Source organism: Falco naumanni, chromosome 12 (genome assembly GCF_017639655.2).
Source record: "Falco naumanni isolate bFalNau1 chromosome 12, bFalNau1.pat, whole genome shotgun sequence".
Classification (NCBI taxonomy): domain Eukaryota; kingdom Metazoa; phylum Chordata; class Aves; order Falconiformes; family Falconidae; genus Falco; species Falco naumanni.
This window is the reverse complement of record NC_054065.1, coordinates 26,725,344-26,741,362: the sequence shown is the minus strand read 5'-3', so window position 1 is coordinate 26,741,362 and position 16,019 is coordinate 26,725,344. Positions and strand designations below refer to the sequence as shown.

The following is a 16,019-nucleotide window of genomic DNA, read 5'->3' as shown; positions in this document are numbered from 1 at the left end:
GCGCTCGCCGCGTTTGGTTGTCGCGGCGGCTGGGCTGGGCCGGGCCGGGCTGGGCTGGGCTGGGCTGGGCCGGCGGCGGCGCGGGGCTGGCGGGAGCGGCTGCCCGGCGCGGTGCCCCGGCCCGGGGTGAGCATGCTGCCCTAGCGCTGGGGCTATGTCGGAGGCGGCCCGGAGCCTCCTGCAGCGCTGGGGCGCCAGCTTCAGGAAGGGCACCGACTTCGACTCCTGGGGGCAGCTGGTGGAAGCGATCGACGAGTACCAGATGTGAGTGCGGGGGCGGCCGGCTCCCGCCGCTGCCCCGCCGGTCCCCGGCACAGCCGCGGTGCCCCGAGAGAGGGCCCGGGGGGAGGCGGCGGCCCTGGGGCGGGGCGGGGGGCCCCCGGTGGGCCTAGGCCGCGGTCCCCCTCACCCCCCAGGCCCCGCCGGCGGGTCCCCTGGCGTTGCACGAGGTGTGGGGCCGCGGGTCGGGGCGTCCCCTGAGGCGAGGTGGGGCGGGGGGGTCGCCGGGAGCCGCCCCGCCGAGACCGCGGGTCGGTGACGGGCGCTGGGCCGGGCACGGTCCCCCCCGGCGTGGGGGCGAGGCGGGGCCGGTGGTGTGGAGCCTCCGGGCCCCCAGGCGCGAGCCGTGGGGGCGGCTGGCTAGGGGGGCACCGGTGGCCCGGGGTGCCCCCATGGTCGCCCAGGCTCCCGGGCACGGTGCTGAGGGTGGAGGGGTGTCCCGGCTGAGGCAAATGGGCTGCTAGAGCATCACCCTTGCCTGACACAACCCATCGGGGTGCAGAGTGGCCCACGGCACGCCTGTGTGTTCCGCTTCTGGTGAAACAGAGTGGAGTGGGGGAGCGGGGAACCTGGCAGCCCCGGTTAGGTGGGCTTGTGCCAGGGTGGACCACGCTGTCCGTGAATCCTTTGGTGTTGGAGGAGTGTTGGTACTGTGGGTGGTGGGCTTGGAAACACACCGGGTAGCTTTAGTCAAAGGCTCACCTCGGCTACTGTGTTCACCATGAAGATGGAAGTTATTTCCTTGGGATCTCAGTATTGCAGGCTAAATTTCTTAAGGTGAATTTTCTGGAAGAAGCCCGAATGGTTTGGGCTTGTTCCCCAAGAGGAAGTAAAGCAGAAGACGTGATCTCTCGTGTTCTCTGAGAGATCGTCTAGTGTTGTTCAGGACTCTTCAGGTTAGGGGATGGGCTGTGACCACGCTGGCTACCAGTTCAGTTGCCGTTCAGAGTAACTAGCCTGCTGGCTGCGTACAGCATGGTCATGAGATGCTATAATCTCATCACTTCATTCACTCACCAGGCAGGATGATGCAAGTTCGGTTATTTGCACTTTTGCTGATGGCCTTCAGAGTAGGCAAACTGTTACTATAAACTTTGGCACAGGGATGAGAAGAAGTTTTCTACCAGATCTGTATCTCAGAAGAAAAAAAAAAAAACAATCAGAAAATAAAAGAAGATATTTTAAATGTCTGCCCTTATGTGGGCATCTACAAGGAGTCCAGTAGGATCTAATGCTTTAAACCATCTTGACAGTCTTGGCAATCAATTTCATGTAACGATGTTTCTCCAGAATAAGAAGTCTTCAGGCTTCCCATTCTGACTTCGCTTTCATTGAGAAAAGATCACTAAACATTCACAAACAGTCCAGTTTGAGAGTTGAAGCATAACGTTTGATCCCTTCATCCCAGCATCACTTGTGCGTGACAAGAAACGAGGTGATCTCCATGCCCTTGCTTTATTCTGGCTTTGGAGCACCATGGTGTCTTTGTAAGAAAGCTCTCTTGGGTAGTAGCATGGTAAGCTGCTCTTACAAGCTTATCAGTGAGTTTCTACTGAATAGTCTTCAGTAGATGAACTCTCTGGTTCCAGGAGGGAGAAAAAAGGGGAGAGAAGATCATAGGATTACAGGGAGATGTTTCCTAGGGAGGAGCAGAACCTTTTCAGTGCGTGTGTCTGCTTCTTGAAGATACAGCAGGTAAACTAATAACGATTTCAGTCTATAGGGTAGAAATTGCAAATAAGCAGCACAGGGCAAGATACCTACTTGTAGCTCTGGAGAGACGTGATGGCATGGCTTTGTGCTGTTGCCTTCCCAAATGGCAACCTGCGATGGGATGAACAAATGTGGTGCTGCAGTTGGCCACATGCTGCTGACGTTGGCGAGGTCTGTATGGATCAGCATAGGGAGGCTGGAGAGATTTAATGGGTTTAATGGCTGTTGATGTAAAACAAAGTTATTTGCCTCCTGTGTCCTGGGTGACCTAGGTCTGCTCAGGGCTTTATGTTACTCCTGGAAGTGCAGGAAGCTTGGTGCAAAGATTGGCCCTTGTTCATTCAGGTGCTTACTTGCACAGGAGCCCTCTGAGCTGGCTGCAGTACCTTCCCTGTTGAATGTTCCCATTTGTGGAACTTGGTTTGATCCAGCTTGGAACAAGTTTCCAGTGGGATGTTAGATGCATTTATTTAGATTAGCGTGGGTTTTTTTGCATTAGTGACAAATGGAAAGAGGGTTGTATTACTGATGCTTGCAGAAATGTTAATGCTATGATGCTGCCCGTTGTGGGTGGCATATTGCTGCTATGGTGATATGTTTTCTTAAACAATGACTTTTAAATGCCCTTTCTATAAGTCCTATGTATCATACAGGGGGGTGGTAGGTAAGAAGTAAGAAGACAGGGTTCAAGTGTGTTTGTGCTTCTTGTCTTTTCTCAGCCACCATGTTTCACCCTTTATGAAAGGGGACAACGCCACTGAGTTGTGCCGTTACCTTGTCCTGTTTGGTTGTTTTTTCACTGGTGCTAGTTAAAAACTACAGTGGCCTTAATCCTTGTGTTTTTTTGACAGCTTATTTTTTGGAAAAGCAAAGAAATAATTGAGTTCTGTTTTTTTGTTTCTGACAGTCTCTGACAAAGTCTTTGATGGTAATCTGCTTTGGTATATGGATCTTCGTGTATGTATTTTAACTCACGCTCCCCCAAAAAAAACCCACAACACACAGGCTAACGCCCACTGGAATGGTGGTGAGAAGCTGAATCCCTTCAAACAATGCAAACTTGAGAAGTTCCCGATGGAATTGTATTGCAATGCCCCCAATACTATTGCTGTTCCTGGGTTTTCCCCTCAGTTCCCTGTCTACCATCCTTCTCTGCTTTTTTGTTTAATATTTACAGGGAATAGCAACAATTGCCCAGAGGTTTTGCTTGTTTAATGTTCTTCCTCCCCAGACGGAAACCGTAACTCTTCCCATAGCTTCCCTCTCTAGCTTCCTTTCGCTTTCTGGAGCTGTTTGCTTACTGTTACTTTCCAAACCCCTTGGTACTCCTGTCTCCGTGGTGACAAGGGGTGGTGTCTCTGCACTGCATGTGATGCTGACAGGCGCAAATGTGAGCTGATACACCCCGGCAGCCTGGGCCAAGCCACCCTGCGCCTGGCTTCCAGCGCTGGGAGAGCCTGTGGCCGTCACCTAGGGTGCCTGCACCCGTGTCTCCTGGCAATCCGACTTGCCTCAAACTCTCCCTGTGAAAGGAGTGTGGGCTTGTACCACAGCGGGTGGTTTGTTGTTATAAAGTAAGGGGATGGAGAGAGGAAGAAAGGTTAGTGCTTATGAAAGGGGCTGTTGGCTAGAAGGACCTTCTTACCTGCTCTCCTTTCGTGACATGTTATATATGTAGTCTTTCCTGCCTGATGTAGTTGCATACTTTGTCCATCTTCTCTATTTTGTTAAGTATGGCCTACCATGGTTATAGAAATCTTTGTTTAAAAACCCAAACCAACGAACCAAAAACTATTTGGAGCAGCAGTTTGCGAATCTTTTGGCTGACATATATTCTGGAGACTAGAGTCTGTGTGTGTTTGTTGTGTTCCCACTCCATAATTTTCTTTCCCCCCCAATCCAGATTAGCAAGGCATCTACAAAAAGAGGCACAGTCTCAGCACAACAACTCAGAATTCACAGAAGATCAGAAGGTGAGTGTTGCTGTTTGCTCAGTCAAGGCACTTGACTTGTAGATGTCGATGGGTGTTATGTGGGCTTTTTTATCTTGCAGACCAGAGCCTTATGAGACCTTTTTTCCTCCCTCAATATAATCAAACAGAAATGGAGCCCAGCGTGGCTAAAACCATTGGTGTCATTAGATGTGACACATCTGCTGTGTAATATTGAATGTCATGCATGCTGTCCCGAGTCCTTTGTAACCTCGGTGTTTCTGGTTTTGGGTCACCTTTTGATAACTTGCTTATGCAATGTTAGCACGATTTATGTTGCGAAGTCTGAATACAAAATGTCTTGAACTGCAGACACCAAGGGTCTGTGAGGAGGATGTTAGTTTAACATGTAGCACCTGACTGGGAAGGGTCCTGGCAGAATACTCCCTACTAGTGTCTTAGAACATTATTTATTTATAATCCTTTGAAATATTGAAATCACTTTACTCCTCCCTCCCTCCCCTCAGTTGAAAAGGCTGTTTCTTGTCTCAGCATGATACTAATGCAATTCTGTGACAGGATTTAAGAGGAAAATACTAGCTGAGTTCGCATACGCTCAAGCATTTTCAGCAAAAAAATATCTTTTGAGATTTGAGGCTCTGCTAAGTTTTCATGTCTTGTATGAAGGCATGATTTTCTTAGGAATACCAAATAAGAAAACCGCAGTATTTCCGGATTTGCAAGTCATAAGATCACTTGTTTGAGCAATGATGTTGCCTGACAATTGACATTTGCTAGCCCAGAATCTCACCTGTGGTAAAAGGATGCTAGAGTAACAGGATCTGTGTTTGGAAATGTTGGTCCTGAAAACAGGTCCTGGTTCCAGAATTTGGAGGTGAACTTGCTGTATTTAAAGAAATTCCTTACAAAGGAATATACGTGTTACATAGAGGCTGACAGGGCTTTAGCTGTTTCCTCGACATGTACAATAAGGAAAGCAACGAGCTTGTCTTCCATGTTCCGTTTACCTTCTGCAAAGAAGAAAGTAAGGCTTGTGATCATCTTAAACCAGATCACAATCTTGGAGAAGGATTTGGTCCACCTTTCCTGAACTGAAGTCTTGGGAGCCTCGCTAATGTTGGGCAGCTGTTTACTCCTTGATTGCTTCTCTCTATCCCTTGCTGGTAGCACTCTCCATCGTTCTCAGCTAGAGAGAATCCCATCTTTACTGAGTGTTTCCCCTCTGTGGATACTTTTGAAAATATGGTTACTTAATGAAGGCAAAGCTGTTAATCTCACTTCTGGAGACATCATCTCCTGTGAGTATGGGAACCAGAACCACACAGGGCTTTGCTTCCAGATGTTCCCTGAATCTTGTAGAAAGGACCTTGGACCAGATTGTGGGAGCGAGTGAGGTCAGCCATGAGGGAAGGCCTGGGGGGCTCAGGAAGAAGAGATAACTGACCTCAGATGTTAGATGTGCAACTGCAATCATGTCTTAAGGCAACAGTCTTCTGAAAATAAAAAGGCTGCTTTGAATCTTTGCAGGGTGATACCTGTTTCTAAAGCTGATATAACTTGCAAAAGAAGTTGACCTTTATATAACTTGCTTTTTTTGTGCAGATCAGTAAGGGGCTGATGCACTGAAACTTTGAGCCTGGCTATCAAATGGTGGTACCTATGTCGTTAACCACATACACAGCTGAATTCCCCAACATTTTGTTGAGAACATTCTCTTTCCCTTCTCTACCGTGGGAAGTGCTAGTCACAACAAAAAGTTTTGACATTGCTTTGAAAGAAGAACTGAAAAGTCTGTACAGCAAAACTTTTTACCCTGGTGTTAAGCTCCTCGCTGTTCTGGTCTTCCCTATTTCTGCAGGACCTCAGCCAGTATAATCTAGTGATCGTGACCAATTACTGTCATCCCTGGTATCATTTAGTTGGCATGTAGGAATAGAGTTTAGCACAGTTCTGGGTTTTCAAGCAGCTTGGTTAAATGGAAACGTATCTTCTCTCTTGCCACCCTTCAAAAAAATCTGCATAGCAAACCAGCTACTTTTGTTCAGCTAAGTTCCTGCCAATGCATCCACCAGCATGCTATTTCCTCCTGGTTCTGGAAAGTCTCTCCCCCTAACATCTTTGTCTTTCTGAGGTTCTGGATGTCATGTTAGAGCCACCTCTATTTTTCTGAATGTAGAAGAGTATGTAAACTTCAGGGTTTGCTTACCTGATATTACTGGCCAAGGATGTGCACAGAATTTCACAGACTGGACAAGGCAAGGCTGTGAAGCTAATTATGATTCCCAGTTGCTTGACCTACCCTCATTGCAGTCTTTGTGTAGATTTACAGTTAGCTGTTTTCCAGAGGACGATACACACTGCTGAGAATTACTGTGAGGCTGTCATTGTTCTTTACTTGACATACTCTGTGGGGAAGATGGATTTCTGCAGCAATTCCTCTCTACCAAGGGAAAACTACTAGCTTCACAGCTACAGGGAAAGGACAAGGCTAGGTTCAAATCCTCAGCCCCATCTGTTTGTATAAATTTTTACCATGTTTGGGTTTATTTCATGCATCACAGGTGGTGTTACAGTGCAGATATGGCCACACCATAATTGATGGTGTGTTACTGGCTAATGTAATCATGCAATCTGTTAATCTAACAACACTTGACAGATACTACCAATTTTTTCCTAGGCATACTGTAAGCCAGTTACAATTTATCTTATAATAGATGTATTGTTTATGGTAAGAATTCAGACTTTCAAATATTCATATGTTGCCTTCTTGCTCTTGATCTGAAGAGTCTGTTTTGAAACGCTGTATGCTACTTCCCTTGATAGAGCAGAGTAGTTTCCAGAATTTGCTGTTTGTTCCTGTATTTTTAGCTTCCTGGGGGCTGTTGTCTTATATGTACTGCTGGACATAATTCTGGAGTTTTAGTCCTTGCAGAAGGCTCTGTCTTAACTTGGATAATTGGCAGTGCTGGTATCTTCATTAGTGATTGTGAATTTTGTTGGCTAATTTTCTAATACAGATAAATACTGTAAACAATAAATCATTGTGTTTAAATCTAGTCACCCTGCAACAGTTTTAAGGAGGCTGTGCAACAATTTCATCACCTAGAAGCTGTGTGTATGGAATATTGACAGATACAGTTACTGGTGGTTTTACCCCAGTCTTAACATCTGCATCCTACTGTTCTTTATTTTACCTTCACTCTCTTAAAAAAATAATAAAAAAATCCCATCTTCATTCATGATCAGCCACTGTGTTTTGCTACATGAATTGTTCCAGTTAGGTTTGGCTATGATTGTCAGCTTGCCTCCAGCTATACTTACTCTCACCCTGTTCTCTGTGCAATAAGTTTGACCTTTTAAAGCACTTTTCTAACCGCAGTTGTTGATTCTCATGTAACTGTTTTTGTGCTAGGCTGGGTTTTCTTCAGTATTAGAAAATCACGCTTTTTTATGCAGTGGTAACTTGCTGAAATAAGAGCACTGTTGAACAGTCTTAGCGTGATTCATTAAAACTACTGGTCTCTTAACAGCCTAGACCTCTCTTTAAAGCCAAACTGTGCTCTGGCTCTGTATTTATGCAAACATCTTCGACTGCATTACAGTTAGCACAGTCATTACTCACACAACTACACTGAAGAAACCTTGACTACGAGATCAACTGACACTTTCCCTTTCTAATCACAAGTTTACATAAAACTGAATTTTAGCTGTTTTAAACTAGCAAAGTTAATTATGGCTTCAGTCTTTCTGGTGAGATGTAGAATGTTTTCCATGCTGCAAAAAGGAGCCTTTGCATGGGGTAGCTGTAGCTGAAAATGATAGCAGTGTTTAGCTGCATTTTTAACTTTTGGGTTGGGTGTGGTCCCTTAAAAAAATAGTTATGAATAATGCCTGCTGGGAGCTTGCCATATTTCAATAGATTCCATATAAAACCTATTCTTTACTATTTTAGGACTCCCAAACTCTCTTCAATCAATCTGTTTCTAGAGCTGTTACTGCCCTTCAGCCCCCAGGAGCCAGAGAACACGCATTTTGTGTTGCTATTTTTTTCTGTTAGGAGGTACCTACGTCGGGCAGTTTTAAGAACACACGGTTACAGATCTGTAGGGGACAGGGGCGTTGCTGAGCTTATCGGTGAATTGTCAAAGGAGATGGGGGTTGAGCAGCGCTTCTTGAGACCTCGTGTACAGTGTGGCAGAGCGCGCCGCGTGTGAGAGCGGGAGGGGAGGAGCCACGTGGAAATCTGTGTACATGTTCTGGTTCTGTGGTGGGGCACGGAGACTGTGTGTTGGCACCCTGTGAACTTGTAGCCCTCTTCCTGTGGTGCAGCCTGAGGGTTCTGGTCTAGCATGGAACAGGCATGCTCTTTGCTCAGCAGTCAACACCCAAGCCGTTGGAACAGCTGGGTTTTTGCAAATGTTAGAGCTGTGGTCAAGCCCCGGAGATTTCCCCTTCCTTCCCTAGGGAACCTCTGGATTCTTTTCTTTTACCCATTACTTCACACCTTCCTCTTTGGGATTTTGCCTTTGCAAATGTATCTTTCCAGAGGTTATCAAATATAAAAAGGAATTCCTTTTGTTACACTACAGCTGATTAGATGGGTGTAGTGCATCCTCACCCTAGGGACTGAGAATCTGCTTCTGTATTGCTGCCTAGTGTCCTCCCATCCAGCCTGAAAGTACGTATAAATCCACAACACCTGTGTGTGGAGTGTGGGTCTGAAAGTGTCAAAATGAGCCCAGGACTGTATGTACTCTTTTTTCAAAAATCTGTATTTTTCTAAGCTGTGCGGGAGATCCAGCTATGGATCTTTGTTATGCAGCAGAATGTATTTTGGGGACATAGAAGCTTGTTGACTCAACCTAGACTACAAAATGAACCTCCACAGAAATGGAGCTGTAATATTTTTATTCTGCTATGTTGCATGCAAGCATATGGTCATGTTGCTTTATATTTAAATTCCCAAACAGCCCATTTCTGCACATGCTGCATCCTAGGTGGAGAAGACAGCGTGTCTTGTGCTAATACACATCCCTCACCATTTTCCTGAAGGCTGCCCAAAAGAACTAAATTTTTTGTAAGATCTCCATACAATGTACAGTATGTTTTTATATATAATATATATGAAAAAATGTATTTATTCATATTTTCCATATATTCACATCTTTAATACATATATGAAAATATAAACTGTGAGAATGTAAAGTCTGAGCTAATGCCATGTTGTAACGGAGTGTTTAAGACGAGACGAGATACGAGTTGGGGAGAAATGGCTTTGAAAGCTTTGATGAGCCTATAGTGACAGATGAAAATCAGGTATCTGAGGTTTTTACACACTCCAGCTGTTGGCTCTGCCCTTGAGGTATTGATGTCTGATCTGCTTTATGATTCAGCTCCTGAATTCTTTCAACTTTTCAGTGTGGCATAAGATGAACTGCAACTGGAGCCGCTTAGCTTTTAGTCCAGCCTGTTGAAACTCGTGGTGGCCCGGGAGCTGATCGAGGAGGAGTTGTAACATCCTTTTGCAGGAGAGTCAGGGCAGGTGATGGGGAAGGTAGCTGTGAAGGCGTGCCTAGTTTGTATCTGCTGCTACAAACTTCTTGGAGCCCTAAAATGTAACTCTCCTTTAAAGGGAAGTTTTGGCTTTTGGCAGATACCATATAGCTTGCCAGATGCCCATACTCTTGAAGTTCTTTGATGCTAGAGTTGTGCTCTAGGAGATCTTTTCCTCCCCTTGCATCCAGCTTGGGGGGGAACTGTTTTTATACTGCCTGATTTAAAAGGAGAGAATGAGTTGCACGTGCATATTTCAACTTTAATCTTCCTTCTGGGGGAAAATTTAATTTGAAAATAAACTGCTTTTCTTTGTAGCTTCATTGTTGCTGTTTTTCTTGCCCTATAAATGTTCCACAGAGCATCTTAAATTATATTTGGCCCTTATCTCTGCAGATAACCGTCACTTTTCTTCACTAAAACCTTTTAGTTAATGAACAAACCTGTGATGGTCAGGCAAGGTAAAATATAGCATGCAGTTGTGTCTACTTGATGTCAGTTAGGGAAGTCTTCACTTCTCCTTTCAGCTAGTAGTAACAGAAACAAATGAAACTGTTGCTGGAGCTTCTTATTTTGTGAGACATAAAAGCCTAAGTAGCGCTGTCTTCAAAGGAAGACTGCTAGCAATGGGCTATTTCGAAGCCCTTCCCTCCTTTCTGCATTTTAAAATGAAAGTGAGAAGTTGCTTCGCAGTTCTGCTCAGGGATATTTTAGATAGCTGACAAATTTGAATCAAATATATTTCATGCTTCACTGAATTTAGATGTCTTAAAATTACAAAAATAGAAAGAAGAATAATCTGCCTTTATACTTCCTCTCCCACCCAAACCCACAAAAGCGGACCGTGTTTTTTCAGTGCTGAGATACTGGGCTTCTGTAACTTCTGAGGGCTGACTTGGTCGGCCAAGATCGTAAGCCCGATAGAGGAACCATAGGCATGACTCCTAAAAGGGCAAATTGGAACAAACCGCTCAAGTTCTCAGAAGGCAATAAACCGGTTGGTTCGGATATTTTTTTTTTCCACTCTCCCCTATCACTTCAGAGCAGTTGAGTTCATAAACAATTTATGATTTGGTAGGCGTTATTAGTTTCTGCTGAGTGAATGACCCCCATCTGTGTTGATGACCTGTGGGAGGGGAGTTAAGTGGCAGATGTCTGTTCCATCTATTGCACTTTCAGAAAATCTTGCTGATGTATAAAGAAGGCTTTTGATGCTGAGTGATTTGGTACTGACTAATAGATCTGAAATATTTGGGGAAAAAAAGGAATTGTTTGTATTTTTATTTTAAAATATGTGAATATGGAAGAATACAGTTTCAGTACTAAATTAAGTATTATTTTTTTTTCTTTTCAGAAAACCATAGCTAAAATTGCAACATGCTTGGAACTGAGAAGCGCAGCTTTACAGGTATAGCTCTTTTTCCTATGTGATTTCATACTTTAGTGATAGGTAACTGTAGAGGTTTTTAAAGTTAGTTTAGTGTCTTCAGACATAGCCACGACTTTGGAAAACAGAGTGAACAAACCCTTGAACACTTGGACTTTCCAGGTTTTCAACACGATGCCCCAGGTGGCTGCCTTAAAAACCTTTAAGTGCTTACATGAGCATAGATGGGGGTTTGTACAGGAATTTAACCACAGGTTTTGTGCCGTTGGTTCTTTGCCTCATTTTCCTCCTTCAGAACTGATTGGTTTGTCTTCCTAACCTGTGTGCAGGGGTAAAAAGATCCCTGGAGTGATCCCTGCACTAATTCAGCCGCTTCACAAATTGTAATAGAGCATGAGGAAGAATGCACGTATAGAATAAAGATTATTTTTTAGCACTTGTAAAAGCTGGCATTGCTGTAGGCAAATGTGTAAAAATAATGATTTAGAAGCTACTGCTTTTTTCTGGACTGAAAGTAGATGTTATGGGAGTGAGTTTCTTTTTCTTTTGGCACAGTCTTATCCCCAAAACAAAGGAGAAATAAGAGAAATTTCCAAAAGAGTGTGGATGGGGGAGGGATGAATCAGCTGAAGCAAAGTTTGGGTTACTGAATTTCCTTTTTGCCAACAAAGGGTGGTGACAGGCAAATTTTGCATCAAGTGACACGCAGCAGCGCTCCAGAGTACTTCATGTTGGTGTACAAGGTGCAGCAGCTGCATAGTGCTGCCTTCAGTTGTCTGAGAGGCTGGGATACAGTGACAATTTAGGCAGCATGGTGCAGCTGGACTAATGAGGTGGGGGCTGACCAGTCCTGAGGCTGTACAGCATCTGGAGAATTATTTGGTTAGCTCTGCCTGTCTCTCTGCTTTGATCTAACCTGGAGAGTTTGAGCAGCGTTGCACTTGTTCTGAGTCACTGTGTGGCAGAGGCAGGCGTGTTCCGCTGTGGGACAGCTTCGTGGGCCAAGTCATGTCTCAGAGCAACAGCAGAAGATGCAGCAATGTCATAACCTGCTAAACCGAAGAGATGACATCATGCAAGAGCAGCCTGCCTTGCTGTTGGTTCCTCAGCAGTAACTTGGGGATTTTTATAACCTTGTGTGAGCATACTAGAACTTCTCATCCACTTTGAGGAGTGTTCTACTTGCTGCAGTTTTGTCCTGGTTTCTTAGCAGAGATTAAAGCAGTTACTGAGTGTGGTCATCTTTTCCCATTCTTCTAAGGGTATGGGGGTAGCTGCTTTACTGCACTTCTGTAGTCTTGCAGAAGATCCCTATTGACACTTGGGCAAAACCAAGCAAAAAAACCACCCATTGGGCCTTAAAGAGGCGTTGAAAACAATGGGTAATCTTAAGAGATGCCAAGGGTGCAATGACACAATAGGTAAGACCTGATCTGCTGCCTGAAAGAGGATGTCCGGCGGCAATCCTCTTTCTTGCACCACTTTTCTCATGCCAGCTCTCCCACCTGTCATCTCAGAACAGGCTAGTTCAGTTTGTTGGTGAACTACCTCAGAATAAAAAATCAAAAACTTTTCTGTTGAGTTAGCAAGTCAAATAGGCTTACTGAGAAGCAGATGTGCTACAGACTGATGAGGAAACTGCATCATCACAGCTGGAGAAAGGAGGGGTGGGACTCCCTCTTCCATTTGCAGTGAACCCTTAGCTGAGCGTTTTGTCGAGCTCATCCTGTGTACTGTAATTTCTGCCAGTGTTACAGTGCTGGATATGTCTTGAACTGTGAATGCTCCTGTTGGAGCATCACTTTACTGTGCTGATCTTGCTTCAGAACAACTTGATCGGGGAAGAACTAAACCAAATCCCTCGGTCTTTAATGTTCCTGTGTATAGTAAGTATGAAAGAGTAATTAGTTGCTTTAAAAATACTTGTCTTGCGTTAGAGCTTGGAACATGAGGTAAATTTGTTGTCAATAAATGAGAAGTAATGTCCTTTCTGCCTCACCTGTGAACCTAGCCTCTCTTGGGGAGATTTTGTTTGGGGGGGTTTAGGACATAGCTTTGAAGTAACCTGGTACACTTGAGCAAAGGAAGCATCCTGCGTGCTTATTCTAAGATACGGTAACTCTGTCTGAGGGGAAGGTGCATACTAAGGTCTAATGTAATCTTTTTGTAATTGTAATCTATTTTGTAATTATAATGTAATTTGTAATGTAATTTTTGTAATGCCCTAGTCCACCCAGTCACAGGATGAATTTAAGCTTGAGGATCTGAAGAAGTTGGAACCAAGTAAGTAGTATCTTTGTATGTTGAGTGATGTTTATCGTTGCAGTGGAAATCATGACAGCAGCATGAATACTGGCTGACCACGATGTGGTTTGACAGTAATGCTGATTTTAGTGGTTCTTCCAAGTATCTGTTACCACATAGACAAAACCTGAAGTGTATTAAGGAGTGTAATGTGGGTAACTTTGAAGTATAGTAGTCCTAATGTTTCAGATAATCTATTCGTCTTTATTTTCAAATAAGTCACTCCTTGGGTGCTGCTATTTTTTGCACAAAATATTAATTTAAGCGATCAGTACTACAGTATATAATCAGCTGGAAAATTTACCTGCACATTTCTTATTTGAACTGAATTTCAACACTTTTGTGGTCGTCATCTTTGCAGCTTGGAATTTATTTTTTCTGCTGAAAAAATTGAACTTGTGCTCATGGTAGCCAATCACCTGTCACCCACCACTGTAACGCTACCAGACTAACCAAATTAAGAGTCAAAAGTGAGGATGTGAGTCAGTCTTTGAAGGGTTTTGTGTGATGTTGTTTTTTCCCAACTGATCTTGGATCACTTCTTGGTATGTCAATCCAGAAATAACTTTTTCATGTAGGAAGTATCTATTTATCTGCTACATTTTCCTTCCCATAACACTGGCTGCTTTGTTCTCAAAGCATCCTTATGATCAGAGCTTCCACATCTGAGCAATATTGTCCCGAATGCTAATGTTTCTGCAGTTCTTGGGAAACAGGAGATGTGCAAGAGCTTCCTTTGTGCTGCCAAAAACTGGTTTTATTTTGCTCCTGTCACAACTGTATCATGAAGGGCGATGTTGGGGACAAACGTCATGGATGGGCAAGTGTTTCCGCTTCATGAATAAGCTGAGCTTCTCTGCGCTCCCATTCTCTAAGTAACTGGCACAGGATCCTACAGGGAAGCTTGTCAAGAAGCAGGGCATTGAACAGAGCTTCCTCATGTCTCTACCAAAACACAGAGTGCAAATGCTTTTAAACTGTTCCCTGAAAATGGAAAGTGAAGGTACTTTACAAGACTGCTAGGTCTGTGAAGACCATAATTAAGGAAATGATTTAACTATGTGTTGGAAGTATTAGGTCTTTCTCAACCTACATACTGCGTGTCTGGCCTCTGCATCCTCTGATCTGGGATCATTTTGTATAGATACTCCTGTTCTCTGTTTACACGTGTTTAAAATGTTGTAATAATTTAACGACTGTGGATTTTAGACTCCATTGTGCAAATGACCTGTGAGTGACTGAATGATGGAAGAGAGCGAGGAACCATGTTATAATTGATCAAACTGTTCTATAAATCAAAGGAGGTGACTATTGAAGGGCTTGGTCAGAATCATTGTTCCGCCAACAGGCATAAAGCTTCCCTTGAAATGCCTCCTGTTCTTAAAGGCCAAAATTTCAGTTACGGTGCAACAGTCCTGTTGCTTATCTTGCCCTCTATCAAAGAATTTCTTTTTAGCTGTCAAAAAAAAGAAAAAGTTCAACACTGTGAAGTGCACTCAGCCCACACCTCATACGACAAGCAACTATATTAAAACTGAGGAGAGTGTGTGGCCATCAATTCTCAAAGACACTGAGTTATTTTCCTTAGAGGAGAACGGGTGCTTCTACATTGATGTTCTTAACGCTGCTGTCTAACTTGGATTGTTATTGTTCTGGCCTCTTTCTCTCTGAATTGTGCCTTTGTTTTGTGTGTTTTAAAGTACATCTTGAATAGAGTAAATCTTAATCAGGCCAACATCAGCCATTTCATAAAATATACCGTGAAGTGTTTTAATTTGTGTGTTGTCATTTTCTCTTGCATTCCACCAGAAAAAGCTAAAAAAGTCTGGGCTGGCAATGCAAATAAGCGATTCCTTTGTTAGGTCAAGTCATTCTGTTAGGGTGGAATGAAAACAGCTATTCACACGATTTGGCTTGTTTTAATTACTTTTGTGCCTGAAGCTATCAAAATGGCTGAGAAATTTGGTTTGGGTGTTGTTATAACAACCAGGGGCCTTAGATTAAACTTTTTTTTTTTTAATCTTGTGTTGTCAAGTTCTAACTTTTCCTATTCAAGTTTGCATTCGGAAAGTGAAGCAGTTGTCTAGTTTTGTTTGTTTATAGGATATGTCACTGAATCTTTTGTGCCAGAATAATGCTACAGGAGGGTCCGTACATAGAAATAGTTCTTTTGAGACGACGCTGTGTGAAATTGTTGCTAACACGCTGAATCTCACAAATCCTTTTCTTGTGAAAGCTTATACCAGTGTTCTAATACACATTACAAATGGATAGGCTGGGACATCCCATGTTCCTGTGTTCATCTGTGATAATCCTAGCCACTAAGTGACTAGTTTCAAACTCAGTATGTATGTACTGTAAGAGAAGTAGATACTGCGTTGTGCTGGAGAGCTTGGTATCTGAATTATTTTGTGTTGTCTAATTAAAAAGGAAAATCAGTACAGGTATCATAGGCTGTCACTAAAAATCTAAATGGACAGTGGTGGTCTCTACCAAGGTAGCGTGTACTGGTCGTACAGCTCATGTTGATAATTTCTTTTGAAATCTTTCAAGAGGGAGCCAGCTGCTGATAAAATCAATGGGATATTATCCAATGTCACAAAAGAAAAGGCAGCTTCTGCACAAGAGCCTGCGGAACAGTATTTTTAAAAGATTTCTATTGGAAAAGCCACATAAATGGAGGCCCCGATGCTGGGGTTCTGCCTGTTGGTGATACACATGAAGAGCTTGCTGTGAGTTGTGTCCTCCCAGCATTACAGAGGGGAAGTGATCTTTCTCCCAGAGGCAATGTGTGTTTTTAAAAACAAAACAAAAACACAAAAAGCCCAAGC

General features: G+C 43.7%; 1 protein-coding gene across 3 annotated transcripts in view; it reads left to right on the top strand.

Moving 5' to 3' along the window:
* The first annotated feature begins 24 nt into the window (after positions 1–24).
* The window catches only part of AIDA (axin interactor, dorsalization associated), a 28,451-nt gene continuing 12,456 nt past the window's right edge, over positions 25–16,019 (top strand). Inside the window, exons 1-4 of one of the 3 annotated variants that reach the window (XM_040611675.1) lie at positions 25–264; positions 3,896–3,965; positions 10,852–10,905; positions 13,113–13,167. In XM_040611675.1, coding sequence (XP_040467609.1) covers positions 155–264; positions 3,896–3,965; positions 10,852–10,905; positions 13,113–13,167 — 289 coding nt within the window. In that variant the 5' untranslated portion in view covers positions 25–154. The remainder of the gene's footprint in view (positions 265–3,895; positions 3,966–10,851; positions 10,906–13,112; positions 13,168–16,019) is intronic. The other 2 variants (XM_040611674.1, XM_040611673.1) reach the window with 2 other exon arrangements.